Here is a 17,756-nt window from a genome sequence, read left to right on the forward strand (position 1 = left end):
TTTTTAGTAGAGACAGGATTTCATTGTGTTAGCCAGGATGGTCTCGATCTCCTGACCTCGTGATCCTCCTGCCTCAGCCTCCCAAAGTGCTGGGATTACAGGCGTGAGCCACCGCGCCCAGCCTAATTTTTGTATTTTTAGTAGAGACAGGTTTTCACCATGTTGGTCAGGCTGGTTTCGAACTCCTGACCTCTCGGCGTCCGAAAGTGCTCGAATTACAGACGTGAGCCACCACTCCTGGCCTCTGATGGCTCCCCTTCCCCTCCTCCTCTTCATTTCTTCTTCTTCCTCTTCTTTCTTCTCTCTCTCTTTTTTTTCCCCCACTTTTTCGTATTGTTCCAAGTGTTTTTGCGGCGAGGATAGTCTTTTTTTTTTGTTAGTTTTTGTTTTTGTTTTTGTTTTTTTTGAGACAGGGTCTTGCTCTGTCACCCAGGCTGGAGTGCAGTGGCCGGATCTCAGCTCACTGCAAGCTCCGCCTCCCGGGTTCACGCCATTCTCCTGCCTCAGCCTCCCGGGTAGCTGGGACTACAGGCGCCCGCCACTTCACCCGGCTAGTTTTTTGTATTTTTTAGTAGAGACGGGGTTTCACCGGGTTCGCCAGGATGGTCTCGATCTCCTGACCTTGTGATCCGCCCGTCTCGGCCTCCCAAAGTGCTGGGATTACAGGCTTGAGCCACCGCGCCCGGACTTTTTTTTTTTTTTTTTGAGACGGAGTCTCACTCAGTCGCCCAGGCTGGAGTGCAGTGGCATGATCTCGGCTCACTGCAACCTTGCAACTTCCGCCTTCCGGGTACAAGTAGTTCTCCTACCTCAGCCTCCTGAGGAGCAGGGATTACAGGCATGCGCCACCACCCCCGGCTAGTTTTTGTATTTTTAGTAGAGACGGGGTTTCACCATGTTGGTCAGGCTGGTCTCGAACCCCTGACCTCGTGATCCGCCCGCCTTGGCCTCCCAAAGTGCTGGGATTACAGTAGTGAGTCACTGCGCCCCGCGAGAGAATAGTCATTTTTACAGCAACAAAGTTGTGTGTGTGTTTTTTTAAATCTTGGGGCTGTTGAATCCATCAGTAGCAAAGGGGCCCAACACGTGTTTGGTTTGGCAGGGTCGATGTTTTTTTCACGAGTGAATTGGATGCTTCCAGTCCTCCCCAGACCCCTGCACTTAACTCTACTGGACTTCACTCTTCGGGCCTGGGAACCGGTGGTCCGGCCCCCGGCAGCTTCTGTCCGGCCCCCGGCAGCTTCTGTCCCGCCCCCGCCGTGGCTCCGCCCCCTTCTCTCCGGCCCGCCTCTCTCTCCTCCCTCCGCCCTCCCGTTTTCCATCTGTCGTAAAAGACACGGCGACGCTTGACGGCCGGCGGCGTTTGACGGCTGGAGGCCACTGAGAAGAAGGAGGAAGCAGCGGTGGCGGCTGCTGCGGCGGTTGCAGCGGGGGCCGGGGTGGGCGCCGCGGTCCGGGCCCGGCAGTGAGGCGCGGGCGGCCGGGCCGGTGGGCTGGGCGGCGGGCCCAGCGGCCGCCCCCGCGCCCTTGCCCGCGCCTGGCGGCCCGATGTGGCTGCAGCAGCGGCTCAAGGGGCTGCCGGGACTGCTGTCGAGCAGCTGGGCCCGCCGCCTCCTCTGCCTGCTCGGCCTCCTGCTGCTGCTTTTGTGGTTTGGGGGGTCCGGCGCGCGGCGGGCGGCGGGCGGCCTGCACCTGCTTCCCTGGTCCCGCGGTGAACCGGGCGCCGCCGAGCCGTCTGCCTGCCTGGAGGCGGCCACCCGCGCCTGGCGCGGCCTGCGGGAGCGCGGCGAGGCGGTACCGCTGGGCCCTGGAGTGCCAGCCCTGGTGGCTAACGGCTTCCTGGCTCTGGACGTGGCCGCCAACCGGTTGTGGGTGACCCCCGGGGAGCGAGAGCCCGCCGTGGCGCCGGACTTCGTGCCCTTTGTGCAGCTGCGCCCGCTGAGCGCCCTGGCTGAAGCTGGAGAGGCGGTGCTGCTGTTGCGGGAGGGGCTGCTGCGCCGCGTGCGTTGCCTGCAGCTCGGGTCCCCAGGTCCTGGCCCCGTGGCCGCCGGCCCCGGGCCCGCCTCCGTCTCTGGCCTTGCCGCGGGGTCTGGCCGCGACTGCGTGCTGCTGCAAGAGGACTTTCTGGTGCACCGGGGCCGACCCCACGTCTACCTGCAGCGCATCCAGCTCAACAACCCCACGGAGCGCGTGGCCGCGTTGCAGACTGTGGGGCCCACTGCCGGCCCAGCCCCCAAGGCCTTCACCAGTACCCTAGAGAAGGTCGGAGACCATCAATTCCTCCTCTACTCAGGCCGGTCCCCGCCTACGCCCACTGGGTTGGTGCACCTGGTGGTGGTGGCCGCCAAGAAGCTAGTGGACCGCCTCCAAGTGGCTCCCAAGACGCAGCTGGATGAGACGGTGCTGTGGGTGGTACACGTCTCTGGCCCCATTAACTCCCAGGTGCTCAAAAGCAAAGCAGCCAAGGAGCTCAAGGCACTGCAGGACTTGGCCCGGAAGGAAATGCTGGAGCTCTTGGAGATGCCAGCCGCGGAGCTTCTTCAAGACCACCAGCTCCTCTGGGCTCAGCTCTTCAGCCCAGGTGAGTCCTGGTCAGCACTTGGTCCACCCTAGTTATGTCCCTCCAAAATCTGCAGAGGTAACACTGAAGGTGATGATGGGGTGGTTAAAACTTGGGCTTGGCGTTTCACCAGAGGTTGAATCTCTGCTCAACTGCCTAGTGTCTGTGCGACTTTGGGATTCGTCGCCTAATCTCTCTGGGCCTGTATTTAATAACAATAACGCCTACCTCAGAAGGTTTTTATGAGACTGTAGTGGAAATTTGAGTGTAAAGGTCAGGTCTTTCTGTTATTTGTTCTGGGAGGTGGGGCCTGATTTGAGCAGAGGGAAGTGTTTTAGAGTCAGTTTGCAGAGGTGAAACCAGCAGGTGGATCCTGATTCTTTGCTCAGCTCTGCAGTCGGCCTGGTGACAGATGGGGACTTCTTGACATAACCCCTGCTAGGCTGAAGTGCGTCCTGGCATTTGTGGCTGCAACTGGTTCACAGGGAGGTTGGAGAATGCCTTCTTTCAGCAGGTTGAGATGCTCCCGCCCAATGAAAACTCTCCTCTCTGTTGACTGTTAAAGAAAAGAAAATCCTGTTCTGGATGAGAGAGGAGTTTTGGTTTCCAGGGCTCCTATTGTCTGAACCCTTGTGTTTGGTTGCTCAAAGAGTTGAGTTCATTCAGCAAGTATCTACTGAATGCTTCTGCCAGGGCTGTTCTATGCATGGGGGGTGCAGATGGGAACCAGAGTTCCCGTTCTCATGGTGCTTGCTTAAATTCTGGTTGGGAGGAAGGCAGACATTAGAAAAGTGAAAATTAAAATTAAAATAAGACAGTTTTTTAGGCTAGAACGTGCTGGCTGGGCGCGGTGGCTCACACCTGTAATCCCAGCACTTTGGGAGGCTGAGGCAGGTGGATCACCTGAGGTCAGGAGTTCAAGACCAACCTGGCCAATGTGGCGAAACCTTGTCTCTACTAAAAATACAGAACTTAGCCTGACCTCGCGCGATCCGTCCACCTTGGCCTCCCAAAGTGCTGGGATTACAGGTGTGAGCCACTGCTCCGGGCAGGAGGATAGTCATCTTTACAAAACAATGTTGTGTGTGTATATGTTTTTAAATCTTAGGGCTGTTGAATCCATCAGTAGCAAAGGGGCCCAACACATGTTTATTCAGCAAGTATCTATTGAATGCTTCTGCCAGGGCTGTTTTATGCATGGGTGGTGGCCTACACCTGGAGTCCCAGCTACTCAGAGGCTGAGACAGGAGAATCACTTGAACCTGGGAGGCGGAGGCTGTAGTAAGCTGAGATCGTGCCACTGCACTCAAGCCTGGGCGACAGAGTAAGACTCTGTCTCAGTAAATAACTAAATACATACATAAAGCTACAGGACTGGAGAGAGAAAGGACAGAAGGAGAAGTGGCCTGAGACTGGCCTCAGCACTGGTGACTGATCTGGCGCAGGAGGTCTGATCATAGGGTTGGCACCAAGTCCTGGCTAAATCTGTGTTCCTCTGGGCTCTGGCACCAGACCCCACTGCTTTTTAACAGGATTCTAGATTTCAGGCCCACAGGCTCAAGTTGGTTGTGTAAACAAGACAGGTGACTTTCTCCCATACTTTAGGGAGACAGGCACCGTTGTCTTTATCACTAAGGCACACCTCACTCCTCTGCTGCCCTTGGTCTTTATTTCATATGCTCTGCCTCCCAGCTGTCCTTCCCCCTTAACGTGCAGCTTTCATGGTGTTGCAGGAGTGGAAATGAAGAAGATCACTGATACCCACACGCCGTCTGGCCTGACCGTGAACCTGACACTCTACTACATGCTCTCCTGCTCACCGGCCCCGCTGCTCAGCCCCTCCCTGAGCCACAGGGAGCGAGACCAGATGGAGTCGACGCTCAACTATGAAGATCACTGCTTCAGCGGCCACGCCACCATGCACGCCGAGAACCTGTGGCCGGGACGGCTGTCCTCTGTCCAGCAGATCCTGCAGCTCTCCGACCTGTGGAGGCTGACCCTCCAGAAGCGTGGCTGCAAGGGGCTGGTGAAGGTGGGCGCCCCAGGCATCCTGCAGGGCATGGTGCTCAGCTTTGGGGGGCTGCAGTTCACGGAGAACCACCTCCAGTTCCAGGCCGACCCCGACGTGCTGCACAACAGCTATGCATTGCATGGCATCCGCTACAAGAACGACCATATCAACCTGGCCGTACTGGCGGACGCCGAGGGCAAGCCCTACCTACATGTGTCCGTGGAGTCCCGCGGCCAGCCTGTCAAGATCTATGCCTGCGAGGCGGGCTGCCTGGACGAGCCAGTGGAGCTGACCTCAGCGCCCACGGGCCACACCTTCTCGGTCATGGTGACACAGCCCATCACGCCGCTGCTCTACATCTCCACCGACCTCACACACCTGCAGGACCTGCGGCACACGCTGCACCTCAAGGCCATTCTGGCCCATGATGAGCACATGGCCCAGCAGGACCCCGGGCTGCCCTTCCTCTTCTGGTTCAGCGTGGCCTCCCTCATCACCCTCTTCCACCTCTTCCTCTTCAAGCTCATCTACAACGAGTACTGTGGGCCTGGAGCCAAGCCCCTCTTCAGGAGTAAGGTAGGAAGCCGCTGTCTGGTCGAAACCCGAGACCTCGGCCTTGCTCTCAGCCCTGTGTCTCGGAAGGGGCTGGCCTGGCGAGGGGGGGTGAGGCCTGGGCAGGAATGGGTGTCCTGATGCCCTCAGCCTTTGACACCAGAGAGAGAGTGCAAGTGTTTTGAGAGGAGACGACAAGGAAGGGAAAGCTGTGGAAATCCAGGTGTGAATTGATGGTCTTCTGGCTTCCCAGGGCAGCCCTCCCCTCCTCCCCCATCATAAATGTCAGCGTTTAAAAATAACTGCAAGCCAGGTGTGGTGGCTTGTGCCTGTAGTCCCAGCTACTTGGGAGGCTGAGATGGGAGGATCACTTGAGCCCAGGAGTTTGAGGCTGCAGTGAACTGTGATTGTGCCACTGCACTCTAGCTTGGGCAACAAAGCAAGACCCTGTCTCAAAAAAGCAAAAAACAGAACAAAAAAGCAAATAAAAGTAAAAAAAAAAATTAAGAGGCAGGGCCTGGTGGCTCATGCCTGTAATTTTAACACTTTGGGAGGCCAAGGTGGGAGGATCCTTTGAGCCCAGGAGTTTGAGACCAGCCTGGGCAGGAAAACGAGGACTTGTCTCTACAAAAAATTTAAACATTAGCCAGGTGTGGTGGTGCACACTTGTAGTCTCAGCTACTCAGGAGGCTGAGGTGGGAGGATCACTTGAGCCCTGGAGTTTGAGGCTGCAGTGAGCTGTGATTACACCATTGCACTCCATCCCAGGTGACAGAGTGAGACCCCATGTAAAAATAATAACGAGGCTGGGTGCAGTGGCTCATGCCTATAATCCCAGTACTTGGGGAGGCTGAGGCAGGCGGATCACCTGAGGTCAGGAGTTCAAGCCTGGCCAACATGTTGAAACCCTGTCTGTACTAAAAATAACAAAAATTAGCCAGGCATGGTGGTGCACGCCTGTAATTCCAGCTACTCGGGAGGCTGAGGCAGGAGAATTTCTTGAACCCAGGAGGCAGAGGTTGCAGTGACCCGAGATCATGCCAGTGCACTCCAACCTGGGCAACAGAGTGAGACTCTGTCTCAAAAAAAAATAAAATAATAATAGTAATAATAAAATAAAAATAACTGCAACAGGCCCCTAGATTGACTTGAAACCTCTGTCTGAACTGCTGGCGGGATCCCCAGCTTCCCCCCATGTGCCTGTTCATGGCATGCAGAGGTCAGCCCCTTGTTCCAGGCCTTGGACCAGAGTGGCCATCTCCTTAGCATAGGACACAGGACAGAAGCATTCCCCTCCAGTTTCCTGAGACATGTTTGCCCCTGGAAGCGGTGATTTTGGCCGTCATTGCTGCAAGACTGTCATCGGGGCAGCATCTTGGGATCAGCATTGCTGTCACGGGGTGAGGCTGCTTACTGTGCCCTGCCGCCCGGCCTTCGGTGCTTTCTCCGGAGAAAGACCAGCAGGGATTCTAGGGGGAGGCCTTTGTTAGCAGTTGTAGAAGAAAATGTTTCCCAAAGAGCTGAGCTTTTTCCCTTCCTCTTCTCTCCTCCCTCATCCCCCTGTCTCCTCCCCTCTACTCTTCCTCCCCTCCCCTCTCTTCTCTTCTTTGCTCCATTGTCTTCTCTTTTTAAACTGTAGTGATAGTAGAGAGGTATATTAGGCTCTGCATCTATGTTCCCAAGTAGTCAAAGAGCCCAGATCCCACCCTGGAGAAATGGGAAGTGCCCCCTCACATCCACAGGGATGCCTGCGGCTTCTAGTTTCTGGCCCAAGACCAGGACTTGGAAAAGGAAGCAGAACTTGACCTGAAAGAGCAGAAGAGTGGGAGACAGGGCTGAGTTCCTCAAGTTCGAAGAACAGATCAAAAGTCAGATCAAAAAGGACCGCACAGAGGCCTTCCTTGTGAGCTGCCTCTGGACTAGCTGCACTAGGACAGGCGCCAAATGTGCATCGTGTGGGTTTTGCTGTCTGTTTGGCAGGCGGCTGCTTTTCCCTGCTGCTCGGTGGCTTCTCTGCCCTCACTCTTGAGGGCACCTTCGGTTCCCCCCACAGTTGGGGAAATGAGCCAGACTACCTTCGTGGGGTACTGAGCGATCTCTCAACAGACACAGGCTCAAGCTGGGCCATGCCAGAGCGGAGCCAGTGAACACTCAGCTCCAGAAGGCTCCAGGCCACTGAGTCCATGGTCATTCTGCAAGGCTGGGTCAGAGCCAGGGTGTGGTGCCACTAGGGTTGTCTCCGTAGGCTATTTCTGTAGCTGGCCACTGGGGTTGGCAGTGAACAATAATCACACTTGTTTTGTGAATTGAACAGGAAGATCCCAGTGTCTGAGTGAACTAACAGTCCTGCTTTCAGCCACCATTTGCACAAGACACCCAGCACTGAAAGTCCTGCTGCCAGGGATCCTTTGGAAGCACCCGCCCTTTGTGCCTTGTTGGGGGAAACCAGTGACGCAGAAGCGAATGTGGATACACCAGAGTTTGCATTGGAAGGAACGAGTGTCACGTGGGGAGGGAAGGGGCCAGTGGACCTTTTGTAAGCTTTCCACTCAATAAAACGAACCTGTATGGCAAATACTTGAAATGGAACTCACTCCTTCCACTTTCCCCCTTTGTTCTGTCCCAGGAAATAGACCGTCTTTTGAAAAGACTCTTGTCTAGGGAACGTTCTGTCCTTTTCCGAATTTATCGTGTTCTTTCTTGATGAAGTTTTAATTTATTTTTGTTGAGATTTTGCTAGATGGCTTTTGCATCCCCTGTAGATGGTGAGTGCTGGCAGTGATATCCATCTCAGCCTTTGGAGGCCCCACGGTCCCGAGGCTGGGCTGGGGTCCCCAGGGTGGCTGTGCTGCTGCCTGTAGGAGGGTGCGGGTTGTGCTGTCATCCTCGGGTTTGCACGCCCTTTCTTATGAGCCTGTGGACACCTGTGGTTTTGTACTTTGGGGCTTCAGGGGAGGTGTTTAACTTTCTAGTGATTGATGATTGTCAGGTTTTGAAATACCAAAGCTTTTTTGTTCTGTTTTTAAATAAATATCTTTCAAATTTCCATGACCGGTTTGTGTGTGGTTAAAACCTGGAGACATGCACCACGTCTGCCCTCAGCACTAGATCTGTCAGAAGCAGGACGCCCACCCAGCCCCGCTGCCAAAATGCCGTTCCTTTCCCTCATGTTCTACGTCTCTTCAAAGGAGTCCGCCCGGAAGGTGTGTTGGGGGCTGCCTTTCTGCTCGCCAGGGGGTTGCTTCTCGCATTACCCTGGCTCCTTCCCTGCTCAGGTGCCCTCTCCCCCACCTGCCCTAAAGAGCCAGGGTTCTCCTGCCCTGGTTTTGCTGGCTATAGGATGTCAGCAAGACAAACCCTGAGTGGTCCTTCTCCAGATTGTCTGCTGAAGCCACCATCAGATGCCTCCCCTCTGTGGGGAGAAGGGAACTGTCCACTCCAGGGACCAAAAAGGGGCTGAGCCGGGTGTGGCAGTCCACCTGCGGGGCTGTCCTCAGCGTCTCGGCGTTTAGACTGTTTCTCTGCGTTCCCAGACAGCATTTTAAGTGGCATGACTCACCGGGAAGCCTGGTCTGCCTGCAAAGGAGCCATATGTCTGGCCCACAGCCGATGGTTATGAGAGTAAACAGGGGGCTCAAGCTCTGCTTTTAGTGGCACTGGTTCCCCAGTTCGTTCTGTCCATGCAGCACCTTCTCCCCTGGATCGTGCAGAGCTATGACATGTGATCTTCTCCCCTGGATCGTGCAGAGCTATGACATGTGATCTTCCAGCCGTGGGCCACGGCTGGCTCACATATTGCAGAGTGGGAGCCTCTTGGGGTGCAATTGGTGTCATTTACAGTGTGACATTAAATGGAAAACTGTTGGACCACAAGAACTGCAGCTCTCATTCCTTCTTGAACTTGGAACTGGGCATGTTGTAGGCTCCCATAAATGTAAAACAAGGCTGGGCGTGGTGGCTCACGCCTGTAATCCCAGCACTTTGGGAGGCTGAGGCAGGTGGATCACCTGAGGTTGGGAGTTCGAGACCAGCTTGACCAACATGGAGAAACACCGTCTCTACTAAAAATACAAAATTAGCTGGGCATGGTGGTGCATGCCTGTAATCCCAGCTACTCGGGAGGCTGAGGCAGGAGAATCGCTTGAACCTGGGAGGCGGAGGTTGTGGTGAGCCGAGATCATGCCATTGCACTCCAGCCTGGGCAACAAGAGCGAAACTCTGTCTCAAATAAATGGTAAAACCTATGTATGTGGTGCCTAAGAAATACCAATTGAGGCCGGGTGCGGTGGCTCACGCCTGTAATCCCAGCACTTTGGGAGGCTGAGGCGGGCGGATCACAAGGTCAGGAGATCGAGACCACGGTGAAACCCCATCTCTACTAAAAATACAAAAAAAAAAATTAGCCGGGCGCGGTGGCGGGCGCCTGTAGTCCCAGCTACTCAGGAGGCTGAGGCAGGAGAATGGCGTAAACCCAGGAGGCGGAGCTTGCAGTGAGCCGAGATCGCGCCACTGCACTCCAGCCTGGGCGACAGAGCGAGACTCTGTCTCAAAAAAAAAAAAAAAAAAAAAAAAAAAAAAAAGAAATACCAATTGAATGATTAGAATGTCTATAAACTGAGGTTTGTAAAGTACAGCTCTGATTAAGTGCTCACCATACATGTTAGATATTTCACATCAGCACGGCCTTTTGGGGTGAAGAGGTTGCTGGGGGTTAAGATCCCAGTTTGAGAGATGTGGAACCTGGACCTCACACAGTGAATCATTTGTCCAAGGCCACGTGACCATCAAGTGACTGGAGTGCAAACTCTGCCTCGATGCTGGTGCAGGCTTGCTCGGAGTCCCCACCCTGCCATTTCTCCCCATGGCATGCGTCTGATGGCTTCTGTGGCATGGCTCAGTATCCACAGGGCTTCCAGTTGGCCACCATGGTAGAGAGGAGATGCTGGTGGTCCACAGTGGAGCAGGCCAAGCAGTAACCCTAGAGGGTCCCATCTGCGTGGTCCAGTGAAGGCTGGCTGCACACAGAGAGCCTTTTTCTTTTTCTTTTTCTTTTTTTTTTTTTTTTTTGAGACAGAGTCTCGCTGTTGCCCAGGCTGCAGTGCAGTGGTACGATCTCAGCTCACTGCAAGCTCCACCTCCCGGGTTCACGCCATTCTCCTGCCTCAGCCTCCCAAGTAGCTGGGACTACAGGCGCCCGCTACCACGCCCAGCTAATTTTTTTTGTATTTTTAGTAGAGATGGGGTTTCACTGTGTTAGCCAGGATGGTCTTGATCTCCTGACCTTGTGATCCACCCGCCTCAGCCTCCCAAAGCACTGGGATTACAGGCATGAGCCACCACGCCCGGCCACAGAGAGCCTTTTTAAAGTTGCTTTTTCAGGGCCTGAAATCTGGTGTGGAAAATTTAATTGCATACTATCTGAAACTTCCCAACAGCTGAAACATTGGTTTGGAAATGTGTTCACTCCCTGAAAATCTACTTGCACCCCATATATCTGTCCCATCTCACATATTCTCAGCCACGTTTTTTTTTTTTTTTTGAGACGGGGTCTCATTCTATTGCCCAGGCTGGAGTGCCGTATGGTAATCTCAGCTCACTGCAGCTTCCTCAGGTTCAAGCGATTCTCCTGCCTCACTCAGCCTCCTGAGCAGCTGGGATTACAGGCATGTGCCACCACACCTGGCTAATTTTTGTATTTTTGGAAGAGATGGGGGTTTTACCACGTTGGCCAGACTGGTCTCGAACTCCTGACCTCAGGTGATCCACCTTTCTCTGCCTCCCAAAGTGCTGGGATTACAGGCTCGAGCCACCGCACCCGGCCTCTCTCAGCCACCTTGACTCCTGCCATTGTGGCGGCAGCCAGCTCTGCACAGGTATGAGTGTCCTGGCAGCACCCAGCATCAGCCTCTGTCATCTTTAGGAAGCTGCGAGGCACTCAGGCATATGTAGCCTTGAAGCATGTGAATGGTAACACCATTTGGGGCCACGCTTCACCCGTGGGACATGGAGCCAGTAGACACAAGCTGTCCTCTTCTGTCCCTGGCGTGGACAGTTCTGAGGCATACTTTATTCGGCTTCTCAGAAGGTGCTACGGTTTGGATATGGTTTGTTGACATTTGGCCCTCAGTGTGGCAGTGTTGGGAGGCGGGGCTTTGTGGGAGGTGTTTGGGTCACACGAGTGGATCCCTCCCGGAGGGCTTGGCACCTCTCTCCGGAGTGAGTGAGTTCTTCCTCTTGTGGGAATGGATTAGTTCCCAGGAGAGCAGGTTGTTATAAAACCAGGAAGCCCCTCGGGTTTGCTTCTTTACATGTGTCTGCTTCCCCTTCAACCTTCTCCACCATGCTATGAGGCAGCAAAGAAGCCAGGCAGATGCTGGCACCATGCCCTCGAACTTCTCAGCCTGCAGAGCCGTGAGCTACATAAACTCTTTTCTTGACTGGCGCAGTGGCTCACGCCTGTAATCCCAGGACTTTGGGAGGCGAAGGCAGGTGGATCACGAGATCAGGAGATTGAGACCATCCTGGCCAACATGGTGAAACCCTGTCTCTACTGAAAATACAAAAATTGGCCGAGTGCAGTGGCTCATGCCTGTAATCCCAGCACTTTGGGAGGCCGAGACGGGCGGATCACGAGGTCAGGAGATCGAGACCATCCTGGCTAACAGTGAAAACCCGTCTCTACTAAAAAATACAAAAAAAAACTGGCCGGGCATGGTGGCGGGCACCTGTAGTCCCAGCTACTCAGGAGGCTGAGGCAGGAGAATGGCATAAACCCGGGAGGCGGAGCTTGCAGTGAGTTGAGATCCGGCCACTGCACTCCAGCCTGGGTGACACAGTGAGACTCTGTCTCAAAAAAAAAAACAACAAAAAAATTAGCCGGGCGTGGTGGCGGCCACCTGTAGTCCCAGCTACTTGGGAGGCTGAGGCAGGAGAATGGCGTGAACCCAGGAGGCAGAGCTTGCAGTGAGCTGAGATCGCGCCACTGCACTCCATCCTGGGCAACAGAGCGAGACTCCGTCTCAAAAAAAAAAAAAAAAAATTAGCTGGGTATGGTGGTGCATGCCTGTAATCCCAGCTACATGGGAGACAGAGGCAGGAGAATTGCTTGAACCAGGGAGTCGAAGGTTGCAGTGAGCCAAGATCATGCCACTGTACTCCAGCCTGGCAACAGAACGACACTCCGTCTCAAAAAACAAAAACAAAACCAAAAAAACCTATTTTCTTTATAAATTACCCAGCCCTCGGTATTCTGTTATAGCAACATGACATGGACTAAAACAGAAGGTCCCCACAAGATCAAGCCCTGGGTAAGAGACCCAGGCTAAGGCACTAATCAAGAAGCCTGTGGCTCCTCTGGACGATTTTTCCAGGAGGATGTGGGATTCTCCATGTCCACTGACATGGGCTGAATTGTGTCCCCTCCTTAAATGTCTATGTTGAAATCTTTTTTTTTTTTTGAGAACTGTGAGTGCACCCAGGTGGGATTGCAGTGACGTGAACATGGCTTACTGCAGCCTCAACCTCCTGGGCCCAGACAATCCTCCTATCTCAGCTCCCCCAAGTACCTGGGACTACAGGTGTGCACCACCACACCTGGCCAGTTTTTGTATTTTTTTGTAGAGATGGGGCTTTGCCATGTTGCCCAGGCTGGTTTCAAACTCCTGAGCTCAAATGATCCACCTGCCTCAGCCTCCCAGAGTGCTGGGATGACAGACATGAGCCACCATACCAGGCCCCTGCATTGATGTTCTAACTTCCAATGTGATAGGATTAGGAGGCAGCACTTTCGGAGGGGTTCTTAGTTCATGAGGGTAGAGTCCTCATGAATGGCATTAGGACCCTTCTAAGGGGGCCTCACAGAGCTGCCTCACCCTCTTTCTGCCATGTGAGAATGCAACGAGAAGACAGCAGTCTGCAACCGGAAAGAGGGGCCTCACTAGAACCCAACCATGCTGGCACTGTGATTTCGAACTTCAGCCTCTGGAACTGGGAGAAATCAATTTCTGCTGTTTTGAAGCTGCCCGGACTATGGTATATTGTTAGAGCAGCCGGAATAGACCAATACGGGCATATCTTTCCAGCGGAGAAATGGAACTCTTCTCTGGTGATAACAAACCAAGAATACAGAGAGTCATAGGACCGCGGATGCTTTTTTTTTTTTTCTTTAGTCAAGGTCTCGCTCTGTCACCCAGGCTGGAGTGCAGTGGTGTAATCACAGCTCACTGTGGCCTCAACCTCATGGGCTCAAGAAACCCTCCCACCTCAGCCTCCTGAGCAGTTGGGACTATAGGCACAAGCCACCACGCCTGGCTAATTTTTTTTTGTATATTTTGTAGAGACAGGGTTTCACCATGTTGCCCAGGCTGGTCTCAAACTCCTGAGCTCAAGCGATCCGCCCACCTCAGCCTCCCAAAGTGCTGGGATTACAGGCATGAGCCACCGTGCCTGGCCAAATAAATCTTAGGGTATTTCTGGTGAGGAGTAACCAGCTTCTGACCGAGCACAGTGGCTCACATCTATAATCCCAGCACTTCGGGAGGCCGAGACAGGAGGATCTCTTGAGCCCAAAACTTCCAGACCAGCCTGAGTGATATAGTGAGACCTTGTCTCTACAGAAAATTTTAAAAATTAGCTGAGCATGATGGTGGCGAGCACCTGTGATTCCAGTTACTTGGGAGGCTAAGGTGGGAGGATCACTTGAGTCCAGGAGGTGGAGGTTGCAGTGAGTCAAGATCACACCACTGTACTCCAGCCTTTGTGACAGAGTAAGATCCTATATCAAAACAAAACAAAACAAAAACAGAAAAACCACAAAACCTCAGCTTTCCTACCCAAAGAGCTGAGGCTTACCTCTCCAGAAGCAGCATCAATTTCTGCCAGGCAGGGACAATTTTTCCTTTTCATCCCAGAATGTCTCTGGGCAGGGACGGCTTGAGGAGCATCCGAAGAGCAGGTGGGACATTGGTGGACGGCACTTACTTCCAGGCTCGTTAAACTGGTGTGGGGAGCTTAGCCTTGGTGTGAGAGCAAATCCTCTCTAGGAATCTTTTTTGACTGGAACACAAAGGGGAGCAACACAGACACACCTCAGCGAATGCAGCCTGCAGGAGAGACAGACGAGTGTCGACGGAGGATTACCCAGGTGCCAAGGCAAGAGACTGAAGGCACAAACTGTTTCAGGATAGTAAAGAAAATAGTTAGACTAAGAATAGTTATAATACAAATTAGATATAGAGATGATCATGGACATTATAAATCATTAGTATGAACAATATTAATCATTAGCTTTTAATATTACTCTTTGTTGTATAACCAAGGAATAACCGGTGGGTATAGGGTCAGGTGCTGAAGGGACATCATGAGAAGTGACCAAGAAGGCAAGAGGTGAGCCCTCTGTCACGCCCGCATAAGGGCCGCCTGAGGGCTCCTTGGTCAAGCAGTAACGCCAGTGTCTGGGAAGACACCCGTTACTTAGCAGACCGGGAAAGGGAGTCTCCTTTCCTTGGAGGAGTCAGGGAACACTCTGCTCCACCAGCTTCTTGTGGGAGGCTGGATATTATCCAGGCCGGCCCGCAGTCATCCGGAGGCCTAAACCCCTCCCTGTGGTGCTGCGCTTCAATGGTCGTGCTCCTTGTCCACTTCCATGTTCCTCCCGTACTCCTGGTTCCTCTTTGAAGTTCTTAGAAGATAGCGGTAGAAGAAATAGTGAAAGTCTTAAAGTCTTTGATCTTTCTGGTAAGTGCACAGAAGAAAACGCTGACATATGCTGCCTTCCCTTTCTGCTTCGGCTATCTAAAAGGGAAGGGCCCACTGCCCCCATGATCACGTGACTTGCTTGACCTTATCAATCACTTGGACGACTCACCCTCCTTACCCTGCCTGCCCCTTGTCTCGTATACAATAAATATCAGCGCGCCCAGCCATTCGGGGCCACTACCGGTCTCCCTGTCTTAGTGGCAGTGGTCTCCCGGGCCCAGCTGTTTTCTATTTATTTCTTTGTCTTGTGTCTTTATTTCTTACGATCTCTCGTCTCTGCACACGGGGAGAACACCCGCCAAGCCCCGTAGGGCTGGACCCTACAGATGAGAAATTGAATGATGATACTGCAGTCAGGGCTGTGGGACTATGGGGCAGGGACATCTAACCTGTCCTTGAAAGTCAGGGAGGTCTTCCTGAAGGAAAGTGAAACCTCCAATCTGGAAACTGAAAGATGATGGGAGTCAGCCAAGCTAAGCAGTGGAGAGCCTGAGTGAATGCATGCACAGAGGTGGGTGGGTGTAGGGAAGCCAGGGAGCCTTTATTTTGAAACAGGGTCTCCCTTTGTCTCCCAGGCTGGAGTGCAGTGGTACAATCATGGCTCACTGCAGCCTCGAGCTCTTGGGCTCAAGTCATCCTCCCACCTCAGCCTCCTGAGTAGCTGGGACCACAAGTGCATGCTACCACACCCAGCTAATTTTAAAAAAATGTTCTGTAGAGATGGGGCCTCGCCATGTTGCCCGGGCTGGCCTCAAACTCCTGGGCTCAAGAAATCCTCCCGCCTTGGCCTCCCAAAGTGTTGGATTATAGGTGTAAGCCACTGCACCCACCCAAGAATTGGATTTCTTTGCCCACATCACTGACTTCTAGGGACAAAGGGTGGGCTCCGGCCCTAATTCACGGCAACAGTGACATTAGAGATCATCATTCCTTCCATGGACGTATCCCTTCTCCTTATTACGTCCTAATTTTAGCCAGTCTACAGTTACGCTGAAAACCGAAGAACAGTTTTATCACCATGTTTTACAAAGTGCAAATTGAGACCTGGTGAAAAACAGTGACTGGCTAAAGGTCAAAGAGAGGTCATTCATGGAGTTGGGTGGTGGCACCCTTGCAGGATGTACCCCCAGCCACTGGTGGGTTAATCATTACCTCTGCTAACAGCTTGTGATGGTTAACATTAAGTGTCAACTTGGTCAGGTGCAGTAGCCCACGCCTGTAATCCCAGCACTTTGGGAAGCCGAGGCGGGTGGATCCCCTGAGGTCAGGAGCCTGAGACTGGCCTGGCCAACATGGTGAACCCCGTCTCTACTAAAAATACAAAAAATTAGCCGGGTGTGGTGGCAGGCGCCTGTAATCCCAGCTACTTGGGAAGCTGAGGCAAGAGAATCGCTTGAACCTAGGAGACAGAGGTTGCAGTGAGCCGAGATCGTGCCATTGCACTGCGGCCTGGGGTGACAGAAAGAAACTTCATCTCAAAAAAAAAAAAAAAGTGTCAACTTGATTGCATGGAAGGATGCAAAGTATTGTTTCTGGGTGTATCTGGGTGTTTCTGAGTGTGGCCAGAATAGATTAACATTTGAGTCAGTGGACTGGGACAGGAAGACCCACTCACAGTGTGGGGGACACCATCCAGTCAGCTGCCAGCACAGCTAGAAAAAGCAGGCAGAAGAAGGTGGAAAAAGCCGATTCACTGGGTCCTCTGGGCTTTATCTTTCTCCCGTGCTGGAGGCTTCCTGCCCTTGAACATCAGACTCCAAGTTCTTTGGCTTTTGGACTCTTGGACTTACACCAGTGGTTTGCTGGGGGCTCTCAGGCCTTCGGCCACAGATTGAAGCCTGCACTGTCAGCTCCCTACTTTTAAGGTTTTGGGACTGAACTGAGCCACTGCTGGCTTCCTTGCTCCTCAGCTTGCAGACGGCCTATCATGGGACTTGACCTTGTGATCACGTGAGTCAATTCTCCTTAATAAAGCCCCTCTCATATATACGTAGATCCTATTAGTCCTGTCCCTCTAGAGAACCCTGACTAACACACACGTGGAGGAGAGCTCTGAAAACCCGGGCCAGGGACCAGCGTGACTGCTCTGTGGCTGTCCCAAGAGACAGCAACGCTGGGCAAGTTTGCTCGTGAGAAAGGCTGAGGCTTCTCTCAGAATAAAACCTTGGGAAGAGACAACTATACAGCATTCCCAGGGGCCGGCGCAGTGGCTCACGCCTGTAATCCCAGCACTTTGGGAGGCCAAGGCGGGCGGATCACCTGAGGTCAGGAGTTCGAGGCCAGCCTGGCCATCATGGCGAAACCCCATCTCTACTAAAAATACAAAAATTAGCCAGGCGTGGTGGCGGGTGCCTGTAATCCCAGCTACTTGGAAGGCTGAGACAAGAGAATTGCTTGAACTGGGAAGGCAGAGGTTGCAGTGAGCCAAGATCATACCACAGCACTCCAGCCTGGGCGACAAGAGCAAGACTCCATCTCAAAACAAACAAACAAAACCTTTCTCTTGTCATGTAACCCATACATACACATACTATGTACCCACAAACATTAAAAATCAAAAATTTAAGACAAAACGAAAACAACGGAAAACCTTTTTTTGAGGAGTCCCTAGGCTTCACCAGTTTGTCAAAACTGGAGCGTGATTGCTGAGACTTTATTTGCATACCCACAATGCATTGTGCACCAAATAATTTTCATCTTTAAAATTACTAGATCCCTTTTTTCCTTCAATCTATCTGTCCCGAAACTGAGACTGCTGTTCCAGAATTGTCTGAAGAAAAAGGCAGAAGTCAATAGCTCTTTTGGGCAGAAAGAAAGTTACCATTAGCCCGTTGGGAGTAGTCCTTACATGAGAAGTGAGTGCTGCCTATCATAGAT

General features: G+C 53.0%; 1 protein-coding gene across 2 annotated transcripts; it reads left to right on the plus strand.

Moving 5' to 3' along the window:
- The first annotated feature begins 1,358 nt into the window (after nt 1–1,358).
- KIAA2013 (KIAA2013 ortholog) lies at nt 1,359–8,169 on the plus strand. Of its 2 annotated transcripts, XM_015453409.4 has the most exons (3): nt 1,359–2,581; nt 4,294–5,147; nt 7,438–8,169. In XM_015453409.4, the coding sequence occupies exons 1-3, from the start codon at nt 1,549–1,551 to the stop codon at nt 7,453–7,455; spliced, it is 1,905 nt and encodes a 634-aa protein (XP_015308895.2). In that variant the 5' UTR covers nt 1,359–1,548; the 3' UTR covers nt 7,456–8,169. The 2 variants fall into 2 exon arrangements, with proteins under 2 accessions (XP_015308895.2, XP_045236561.1); XM_045380626.3 differs by lacking the exon at nt 7,438–8,169 and having other exon boundaries at nt 4,294–5,620.
- Nucleotides 8,170–17,756: the final 9,587 nt, after the last annotated feature.

This window comes from Macaca fascicularis, chromosome 1, assembly GCF_037993035.2.
Source record: "Macaca fascicularis isolate 582-1 chromosome 1, T2T-MFA8v1.1".
NCBI classification, from domain to species: Eukaryota; Metazoa; Chordata; class Mammalia; order Primates; family Cercopithecidae; genus Macaca; species Macaca fascicularis.